Raw genomic sequence first — 11,734 nt, 5'->3', positions numbered from 1 at the left:
GGCCCACCACAATTATGAAAGTTATTAGGCACAATTATTGTTACAGTGAAAATTGATCAAAAAATCTATCTAAATAAAAATAAGTGTACGGGTAAACTAATTTATGTAGACAAAAAAATAAGAATTAAATACCTATACAAATAATTGGTAACATACCCTTTTTTAATGAGAAATTACTCAAATTTTTAGTGAACGACTCAAACACTGCCTATTCGTTTTTGATACTTAGAAAAACAGTTTTTGTTGTTTTAGATCATTAGCAACTTTCATTAATGCTCATTTATCAATAGCTCTGTACTTTTTGATAGATGTAGGACTCATGTGTAAAGCTTCAGAAACTAAATAGGTACTTTAGGTAATAAAGTTATTTACATACAGAATATCATAAACGAAAAAATATAAAATTTAATCAACCCATTGAGGTCTTTATTTAATAATTAGGGCCTACAGTGAAGGATTTAGTGGTGCCTGCGCACCACTGGCACCCCCTGTGAGCACGCCTATGCACATTGCACATAGTATACAAGTATTTAACCAAGCATGCTCATCTCCCTTTTTTACTTTAGTAATGAATTTATTTAAATTCTGATTCTTCAAATTATTAACTATCCATATTTCCAATAATTTAGAATTGGAATTTGAACTAATATATTGCTAAAAAAAAACAGTGAGTCCGCATGGTTAATTACCCTGTATACTGTTACTGCCTTGTAATAATTGGTATTATTATTACATACATATGAAATTAATAAATATTATAAGTATATAAATAATAATAATAATATTGTTTCTTGTAATATGTATGATAAATAAAACTTTTTATAACATTTAAAACTGAAACTATTTGTAAAACATAATAATATCACAGAAAGGAAATATAAAATATTAAAACCGATGTTCAAAGCCTTTGGCCATACCAGTCCATCTATTAGGTACTGATAAAAAATACAAATTCATTGCAGCAACAAATCGATTCTTGTACTCTTCTGGAGAAATGATTGTAGGTAATTTACCTTGACCACCAAGGAGTCCTGATTTCTTTACCATTGTTTCTATTTTCTTGTCCCATGTAAAAGTACGAATGTAATCTGTAAACATGAAATTTATTAGTAATGAACTAAAAATCATTAAAAAGGTATACAATAATAAAAGTTTTTATTTAAGGTATTAAAAAACATAAGAATAAATAATAAAACTACTTTTAATTATAACATAATCATGAAATTTATTCAGAACTGTGCATTTATTATATTGTTTTAAAGTATATTTTAGCAAACAAATTCAGTTTCTACAACCTAATCACAGTTTTTAACATCAGCATATTTTAGTAAGTCTGTAGATTTTTTTTTAATGGGATTAATCATTGTTTGACGATATCTCCGAGTTCTGATCTTAATTATTACAATTATAAATTACCAATGATTCCTAATACTAATTCACCAGAATCTTCATCCAAGCCAACTAATAGAGAATAATCCATGACCAGTTGTGAGGTGAGAAATTCTGCATCATCATTGATTGCTTGATTTAAAATTATTTTAGAATGAGGGTGAACATATAATGGTGATTCACATGACACTAAAATAGGAACCATGGTTATTTTAAATTATATGTCTATACAATTTTAAGTCATTTAAGAAAAGAAAGAAATTATTTTGGGAAACTTACTTTTAATAAGATTTTCATCCAACAATACAATCTCTCCGTCTTGCGAATTGGGATCCACTAATCTATTTCTAACTGATCCTTTTAGATCAAATATATGAGATATATTTTTATTGTAGAAGAGATTCTCCATTACTAATAAGTTTGAATTGAATGATGATCCTTTGACAGTATTGCGATACCTTACTTTATAAACTCCAACGATCTTACATAAAAGAGTGGGTCGTCTATTTGTCTGACGCGAGTGTATGTATGCAAAATATTGAGGTGCAAATTCTAGGAAAGGTAATATCTCTAAACGAGACATTTCCTTCAATACAAACCTGTCATCTATAGAAAATAATATTGAATATTATACAATGAATAGACATCTAAATTATAAACGTTAAATGATAATGAAAATCATAATATTATAAATAAAATATTTATTAACTTTAAATTACCCTTTGTTTTACAAAAATTTGACCCTGATTTCCCACCTCTAGCTGACCATGAAATACATCTTGCTAAAGAACGTATGTACATTTCCTCTCCTGATACAAAGAATGTTTCTCTTAATTTTGCAAATTGTTTAGCAAAATAAACTTTCACATAAAAATTGGTTGTAGAATCTGAGAAGGTTATCTATACAAAAGAAAACGGTGGTTACATAAAAATCAAATAAAGAAATGATTGTTTAGAATCTATTATTAAGTCAATTATTGAAAAATAACATCATAATATGTAAACTAATATACCTCAATGTGTTGTTTCGATTTTTCATCTGTTTCTTTTTGATCGTTATCTTGTTCAACATGTTCAACGGTTGACCTATTTAAATTTTAAATTTTTAAGGGTAATTCAATTTATAAATATTATATATAGGGTTATTTAAATTTATGTAACAAAACTGGAATCACATTGAGATCCTAAATAACTTTGTTAATATAAAATTTGGATCACCACATTAGTACTGATATTAAATTATTTTGGTTTACATTAATTCTGTATTGGATACGTTGTTTTGGTAAAATGATGTGCTTAATGTGAACGCAATAATGGAACTGGGTTCTTTTTCATAAATTGATATAGGAGTACGGCAGTATATGTTCAAAACATGGTGTTCTGTAGTTTCAATTGGATTCTATAATTTATTGAAATTGTGCATTGTATTAGTCATTGTACTTCAGTCATTTATAAAATACATACAGGAATAATTGCAGGGGGTGTAGATGATGGTAAAAATTGTGATAGAATTGTTTTAACACTTTTTTTATCAATTTGTGACATAGATAACTGAGACTTAGGTTCATTTGGTACATTACTGTCAACTGAAAAAATAAAAATTATATATAAATTATACTGTTAATGATTGTTGAAATAATGTCTACTAACAATCATCAATAGCATCACTGTCACTATCTGTTGTAATATCACTCGGTGCTTGTGGTACAGATAAATAACATTTTTCACTCTGACACATGTCAGAATCGTTTAGATTTTCAAAATCATGTTCAGCAGCTATTTCAGATTCAGAAACTAATGAATGTTGGCTCAGATGACTTGAAATGTTATGTTCTTCAATAACATAGCGACTTGAGTCACACTCAAAATTCATAATTTCTTCTAATACTTCAGATAGGTTATTTGATTTGGATTCACTTTTCCTCTGAGATTTATCTTCTTTTTTAATAGCTGCTTCTACTTTTATTAATTTAGAATTCCAATTGATTGTGGCCTCACTTACTGCCCTCTTCAACAAAGTCATTGTATCATCCAACTTCCATATTGTATTTAATATTGTCCCTAATAATAAATATTATAAGAAATTAACATATAAGGAATACTATACTCTATTCAAGTTAGTAAGGAACCTCGACTGCAACCAGTTTTCATCGCAGTCAGGCAACAAACGTCAGCCACCTCCATCAAGTCAACAATATGTATGCTCTTTGTGTTGTCAAGCCATGCCCCTGTGCACAATTCAGCTGTCGAGGTTTCTTCTTAAAGTGAATAAATATGTAAAATGTAAATAAAAGTACCATAATTTGTATCCTTATCAGTTAGTGTTGGTGAAGTAATTCGGAGTTGTATATCATCTACTCTTTGTTTAAACAATCCTTGATCCTTTTGTAATTGTTGTTTTAATGGTAAGAAATTTGCTAAAAAATATAATACATGCATTTTCACCCAATTTATTTAGTTTAAGTATCTTATTTTACCATTTGCTTCCAAAGATAAAGAACATATTTTGTTCATAACGGCATTAAATATTTCATGTCCCATTAATGCCCATTGTTTCACTTCTTCCAATATATCAGGACGGTATTGGCTAACTTTTATAGGGACTATTTTAAGTTTTAAACTAGGTAATCTAATTTCCCACATTTTAATATTCATGTATCTATAACAAAAATTGGAATAATGTTTAAAATTATTTAATTAATCAAAATTAATTATCTTTGAACATACTCAAATGATGCTATTGTTTTGTTGTAAACAAAAAATTGTATATAATCTTGATTTAAAAAGTGGTTGCAATTAGGTAATGCACGACAAACACACTGCTGAGAATGAAATTTTAGTTCTAGGTATTTTGCAAAAGAGAATGACCAAGTATCATCTGACAATGGTACTACAGGTGTTATCTAAGTAAAAAAATCAGTTAATTCACATATTTATTTTATGTTTTACTATTAATAATTATTATCATATAAAATTTTACTTACTAAGGAACACTTTTTACAATAAGACCAAGAATAAATTAAATTCTCATTGTATGGAGGATCAATCAAACGGCCACTAATATTAGATAACAAAAGTCTAAAACAACTTTTATCATGTATGAAACGTCGTTCATGTCTGTTCATTGGACTGTCACATGAATCAGATGGACATTCATATGTCTCACGAAAACAATATCTTTCTAAAAATCTACCTAAGCATATATCATTAACTCCATAGAATTCCATAAATACTAACCTAGAAAAAATGTTTATAATTAAATTGAATTCATACAATGTATGAAACAGTTATAAATAATAAATAATAAATAATACTATAAACCTAGGTTCAACACAAAATGAAGGTGCATTATTTGATTCTGGACAAAAACTGTAAAACATCACAGGCAATCTTTGATGATTGACAGGATCAAATATGTCAACAAGTTTTTCTTTTTTGGAATAATTACTATTTTTAGATTTTACAGATGATTTTTCTAATTGATTGTGTAATATTCTTCCACCTTGAGCTCGAAACAAAGCCAACATAGTTTGAACTTCATCACTATTTATGTCTTCAGTTAGTTTAGATATTATAAACGCATGTTTTGGTTTTAGCTGTAATACAAAAAGCAGTACATATGTGAGTTATGAATTATAAATATAACACATATAAATATGTACTTAAAATTAAACTCTGTTCGCCGAGAGAACACACTGGTTCTGCGCATGCAGACTGACGGCTGCTCGCACGCTGAGGCTCTATTTCATCTTCCAAGATTCACGACAACAATAGGTGACCGACGCCGATGCTAGCGACAATAGTCGGCCGTCACCGGCAGCTATGGGTGGGTAACGCAAGGGGATACACAGAACAAACCGATTTTTGTCGGGCCGTGGCGTGTTCTCTCGGTGAACAGAGTTTAGTTAAAATATTAAATTTAAACTAAATTTAATTAAATTTTAAACTAATAGTATCTATTTTTATTTCAATTTTAATGCAAACTAGATGGCAAAAAATTAATTAAAAAGTTGTTTTCCGTCTACAATATAATTAGTTAAAATAGTTGTCTCTGAATTATAATAATATACTTAATAGTAAACAGTTAATGATATAAGAATTATACAACTACATTTATTTCCAATTCCAACTGTCCATTTTCTTTATTGCAGTCAATTGATGATTTCATATTATTTAAAATTTGTGATACATAAATATGTTTTGAAAAATATTTTCGCAACTTACAACGTTTTCCAATATCTGATTCTAAGTATGGAACTGAAAACTAAATAAATAAAATTGTAATCATATTGTTTAATATAATTACAATAATTTAATAATTGTGTTATTATTTTTGTTTTACTTACATTAACTATTGGTGATAACGAGAGTAATGTCAAATTTAAAAAGTATTGATATTTATTTTCTTGCTCGGCATTGGTTGATATAGCTTGTGAATTATTCACTTCAGACAATTTTGATTGATTATTAATATTTTCATTGACAGCATTATTTTTTTCATTTGATAAAACTGATAAATCAGTTAAAGAGTCATTGTTTAATTGCTTATTTTTCACTGGCGGTGATGCAAATTGATCCATTATATAGGATTTTTCCAACTTCCAATTATATATCATTAATATTAGTTGTCTAAGTATACGTTTTAATATCTTCAACTGCTTATTAGAACTACCTCTAAGCAAAACTGAACACCCTCGTTCAGGTACTGGGCATCCCTCAAAAAACATTAAGGCTTTGTTACCAAAATTTTCTATATAAAATTGTTGACATGTTCCTAACACTGGTTTTCCCATATGCGCATCAACCGAAGTTAATATTTCTGCACCGGTGCATCGAGCAATACGCTCCAAAACAGATGTCTTAACATTCAATACTAATGTTACTCCCATTTGATTAAAGAGTTCTTGTGCAATTCTAGATACACTTTTTTGCACTAATACAAGATCAGGTTTCATTGATACTATACGGCTCACAATATTTCTGAAGTAATCATGCTCCTATACAATATAAATTAAATTACTAGAAGAATGTAATTCTTTATTAAAATAGATACAGCACTTGACTCTAAAAGAGAAGATACCAGTTCTGTGCACTATTTTACACTTCCTACCACTACCACATGTAGGTGCTCTCTACCGGATGAAAACCGGTCGTCGTCTGGTATCTACACTTCTTGAATGGAGTACAAATTTACTAAGTTTACCTGCATAATAACAGGCTCTAATGATAACAATTTTCCTTCAACACGTTGGTAAATGATTGAACATTGAAGTAGTAAAATTTTAGGTCCAGATATTCTTGACGCCATAGCTTTATTGGCTATATTTTTTGAACACACAATGCCACTAACAATACAGCTATCACTCCGTTCACCTCCTTCTAATTTTTTTATTTGTAAATAACTGAAAAAAAAACATTATATACAAGGATAATAAATATCAGAGCAAAAGATGAAATGTAAATAGTTTTTTTTTTAACAATATTGAAAAATAATTAAATATTAAATATTGTGAAATATATAATAATTTGAGACTAAGAATGAATGAATACAAAATTAATAATATAAGGTGGGTCAAAAATGAAAGTATTAATCAAATCATATATACCAAATACTTATGATTTTAATATATAGATGTTTTTATAAAAAATTGCATTTAATAAAATGTAGATAGTGTTGTAATATTTTGATTTAGTTCAGTTATCAATTAAACAGTTAATTTTTTAAGATCTAAGTTTTACTTACCTCTAATAAATAATATTTTTTTTTTTTTTCTACAACATAAACACATGAGGAGGGAGGCCATCTAGTGATAGAACCCAACGTTATTTTAATTATTTATCAATTATTGACTTAATATAAATTAAATTAAACTTAAATGGTATGAGCCATCAATCATTTAATAAATCACGACACCAATTTCTCTTTAGACAGCGTGGGGGATTACTAGGAAGTGAGTTGGAAGCAAGTTCAGCGATTAAAGGGTCAGAGTGACATTGTAATTTAGAGTGGAATTTTTTTATAATGTTTTATGGCTAATTGATTTACTGTTTCTATTTGGAAGTCATTTTGGAGTGTGGAATTTGATACGTACCAAGGTGCAGAAGAGATAATTCGGAGAGTGATACATTGGAAGGCTTGGAGGGTACGTATTTGAGATGGTTTAGCGCATCCCCAGATTTGGATAGCATAAGCCCAGATAGGCTGTAATAAGGATTTGTAGATGATTATTTTTGTGTGGAAGGGTAATTTTGATTTCAGAATTGGGCGAAGTGGAGTCGACTATTGAGAATTTTTCTTTTTGACTTGATATGAGGACCCCAGGTCAGTCTTTTGTCAATTAGGACGCCAAGGTATTTTACTTCTGAGGATATTGGGATTTGTATTCATTGAGAATAGAGGGGAAGGGGTATGGACTTTTTTAGTGTAAATGGAACATAAATTGATTTGTCAGGATTAATTTTGATTTTCCAGTTGGATGACCATTTGTCTATTAAGTTTAAATGTGTTTGTAAAAAATGTACAGTTTCTACAGGATCATTACCAGGTGAGAAAATTGCAGTGTCGTCAGCATAGGTGGCCATAACAGTATTTGGGGTCTTAGGAATATCAGCCGTGTAAACATTAGTCACTACCTTGGGGAACTGCTGCTTTAATTGGGTAGAATGACGAGACAGAGTTACCATACCGGACTGTGTAAGTACGGGTATCTAAATATGAACATATTATCAAAAAGTACGGGGCAGGTAAGAGCATTTTTAATTTAAAGAGTAGACCATTGTGCCATCTGGGCTACATCTAAAAACACTCCAGGGCAAAATTGCTTTTTTTCAAATGAGGATGAAATAAAATAATATTACAAACTTAAAAATGACTTACTCGCAAATACTCATATTTTCTGTATCAGTAGATAAATCTGGAGAAAGTTCACCAATAACTAAGTCAGAAAGAGCAATTAAGGTGTCAACCCAATTAATGGAGAGACCATTCTTTTTCAACATTTGTACGACAAAATTCAATTTATGATCTTCAAAAATATTTCTAAAATTTAAAATCATTCTAGTTAATTAACTTATAAATTATAGAAATTATTATTTGATATATGCATTTAATTTTTAATTATGTAATTAGTAATAAATAGATACTAACGTTAAGTAACTAAAAATATGTGCTTCATTATAATCTTCTCCCAGTTTTTTAGGGGAACTCCAAGTTTTCATAGTACCAAAATTATTGCGCTGGTAAGTCATTGAAATAATATCTAACAGTTTTATAATTAATGTATCCATAGGTCTTGGTTCTACAACTAAAATCATTATATTTTTTAAAATATAAAATTATTTTTTTGTGAAAAAATGATTCATTTTACCTGGATTTTGTTTTAGTTTTTGAGAACTAGGTTTTGAAATTTGAACTGTGTTGTTATGAAGATCTAAGTCTAATTTGTAACTTCCATTAGAAACATTTGAACCTTGTTTTTCTTTTATAAAACAATAAAATATATTTGTAAAAATAAAATAAATAAAAACCAATTTAGCTAAAAATTCTCTAGTATGTATAAATAATTAAATTATAACTACCATAAATTTTAGATTTTGTAGTTTTACTTTTCTGATTCTTATGTGACTGATTAGGAAGCACTGAACAAAATCTATACAAACAATTTCCATCCAAAAAATCTCCTTCATTTTCCATAACATCTTCTATGTATCCAGCATCCAAAAGTACTTGCCCTATTGCTGTACCATGCATTCTAAATATGTACAAATGCATACTAATTAATATCAACTAGGTAGTAGGTACTATAATTTTAGATTTGATCTAATACCTATTGTATATTATTATGACAGTAATCATGGCAAACATAGGATACTGAAATACTATGATTTTAAAGAATATATTTTACCTGCTAGTAACTTTCCCATGGTTTAATAGCCACTCAATTAAATTATTTCCAAGAAAGCAGGAATGGTAACTTCTTAAATGGTATCTGTGTGTTTTTAAACTTAATCCACCATTAATTTGTGTTATTTCTTCAAACAAGTTATTTAGATTATGAGATACATTTGGATCATCAGTAGTTTCTATAGGAGATAAACTACCTAACGTGCTTGATCTAATAAAAAAAAAATAGATTGTCATTGAAAATTATAAGTTGAATTGGTGTGTATTAAAAACGTACCGGGCTAATGCAAAATTTTCTTCTTGATAGCCAACAGAAATCTTTCTACTGGGAGAATTGGTTGTTTCAATTATGTTTTCAAAGTACTTTGTGTTTGTGGGTACATTACAGTTAGTTAATACTTCATTATTGCCCAATTTCACTTGTAATTCATTTCTAAGTGATATTAAGTCTGGGGATAATACTACATCTTTAGCTACAGACTGTAAGTAAGACAATACTATTTTGCAACAGTATGTACAAACTCTCAGGTCCCCTAGAAAAAAAAACATTTTTTAGTTAATTTTAATAATATTTAAAAAGCAATACAAATCAATTATATATTTTATTCATTATAGTAATTACAAATATAATTAGTATTGAATAAACATGCAAAAAACCTCACCAGAACATCCCATTATTTTTCCAGGTATTTCTTGGTAACAGCATTTTGAACAAAAAATTTGACCACATACTCTGCAATGGTGACGCCGGCGAAAAGTTGTAAATTTTTCACAACAGTCATAACACTCTTTACTCACAGAATCAGGCATCCAGTACTGTTTTAAGTCAGTATTTCTATAGGATGGATAATCCTAAAATAATAATAGAAATCATTTAAAATACATTTGCTTTAATAAAAATAAAAATTGACTTACTCCTGAACGAATCGGTAATAAATTTCCAACTCTTTTAAGAATATTTGGTAAATTTCTCGCATCTATAGCCATAAGAGCTTGTGAAGTATCCTTTTCTGTTTGATCCTAATCATGAAAATAAAGTATAATAATTAGGGCTGTGAATTTGTAGAAAAATGCATTATTTTAGTTTACTATAAATAGCTTCATTAAATTAAGATTTGAATTAGATTGTAATAAATAAAATGTATAAACTTTTATTTTTAATTTTTACATGTTCTTTACGCATGTCACATTTAATTAATAATATCTTTAATTTAAAATATTTTAAATTTTTTATATATATTTTAAATTATAGTTCTTTTATATAGTTAAGTAGATACCTATAGGTAGTGCATTCAAGTTGTTCTAATGCATTCAATTAATAGCCCTAATAATAATATTATATAACTAAATGTATAAAATTATACATTATAAAAAAATGTCCAGTTATAATTGAATAGTCTCACCTTAAAAAATTATAACTACCGAATATACCTAATCGATTTAAATATTATATCCATCAATAAAAATGTTTTTTTTAAGTTATATATTTTTAACCAGTTTTTTGTTGAACTTAAAATTGTTTACATAATAGAGGTAGTTATTAAATAACATAATTCTTTTTTTTTTACATTCAATATTTTGGGTAGTTAATTAAAAAGATTGGATAGGTATTAGTATCTACTTCACTAGTTTATTGTTGTTTTTAGAATAATACTTACATTACTAACAATCATTTCAGCATTTGTATCATTGGTGTCTATTGGACTTGTCTTAAAGTTGAATACTTTAGCAAAAAATGAACCAACAGATGATTGTTCTTGTTCGGGACTTAACGGAGTGAACTCCGTCAATGCTGTGGTCGTATGGAGATTACTCATGATTTAGATAAAACCTCGGTTTTGTCGGCAATATTTTAATTTTTCAACTCAAATCATCATGCAAGTTAAAATTAATCAAAATAATTGACTAAACCATAGATTTAACATACACATCGTATTAAAGTATTGTATTATTATAGTATATTAATATTTAATATATACTCTAAGGTCTTAACTATTAACTTTGATAATAGTTTTTACTTTAAAACAATAAAATTTAAATTCTATATAGTATTCTACTTTTATTCTGTGATTCCACCACGGATACTTGATTCTACCAATGTGATAAGACATTTTGATTATAGATAACAATCACAAATACCACAATCACGAACTAAGATATATCTACGGACTAAGATATAATAGTTCAACATTAGATATTCACTCGATTTCTCTTGTAACGATTTTCTTATTTTGTTGTAATTAAAAATCGTATGACTGTAGATACTTGAAAATTTAACTGAATATTTGTATTAGCATTTTCTAGACACCATCAAATTTTGAAAATAATTTGACTCTTTTTGAGCTGTTTACGGACATTACATTGTCAGTTTTCAATTTTTTTCTATAAATATCAATAAAATATTATTTGTTGGGTAAAAAAACGTGAAAACTTAATGCAAGG

General features: G+C 28.0%; 1 protein-coding gene across 1 annotated transcript; it reads right to left on the bottom strand.

Annotated features, from left to right (window-relative positions):
• Positions 1-77: 77 nt before the first annotated feature.
• Positions 78-11,360, bottom strand: LOC132938738 (putative 1-phosphatidylinositol 3-phosphate 5-kinase). The gene is made up of 25 exons (XM_061005753.1): positions 10,951-11,360; positions 10,208-10,312; positions 9,955-10,144; positions 9,570-9,825; positions 9,294-9,503; positions 8,968-9,140; positions 8,757-8,867; positions 8,537-8,693; positions 8,267-8,428; positions 6,593-6,791; positions 5,736-6,386; positions 5,501-5,653; positions 4,711-4,985; positions 4,374-4,626; positions 4,117-4,292; positions 3,867-4,048; positions 3,687-3,806; positions 3,040-3,450; positions 2,854-2,975; positions 2,643-2,788; positions 2,403-2,475; positions 2,109-2,289; positions 1,669-1,995; positions 1,417-1,578; positions 78-1,088 (listed from the first exon to the last, which is right to left on the bottom strand). The coding sequence occupies exons 1-25, from the start codon at positions 11,107-11,109 to the stop codon at positions 886-888; spliced, it is 5,157 nt and encodes a 1,718-aa protein (XP_060861736.1). The 5' UTR covers positions 11,110-11,360; the 3' UTR covers positions 78-885.
• Between the last annotated feature and the right edge of the window lie 374 nt (positions 11,361-11,734).

Source organism: Metopolophium dirhodum, chromosome 2 (genome assembly GCF_019925205.1).
Source record: "Metopolophium dirhodum isolate CAU chromosome 2, ASM1992520v1, whole genome shotgun sequence".
NCBI lineage: Eukaryota > Metazoa > Arthropoda > Insecta > Hemiptera > Aphididae > Metopolophium > Metopolophium dirhodum.
The sequence above is the reverse complement of the archived record's forward strand: the minus strand, read 5'-3'. Positions and strand labels throughout refer to the sequence as shown.

Excerpts from the sequence above, each read along its gene's own strand:
- LOC132938738 (XM_061005753.1), bottom strand. The coding sequence starts at position 11,109 with ATGAGTAATCTCCATACGACCACAGCATTGACGGAGTTCACTCCGTTA. Across the intron at positions 10,145-10,207 it reads TATTACCGATTCGTTCAGGA|GATTATCCATCCTATAGAAA; the intron begins GTAAGTCAATTT and ends TTATTATTTTAG. Across the intron at positions 1,089-1,416 it reads ATTAGTATTAGGAATCATTG|ATTACATTCGTACTTTTACA; the intron begins GTAATTTATAAT and ends TCATGTTTACAG.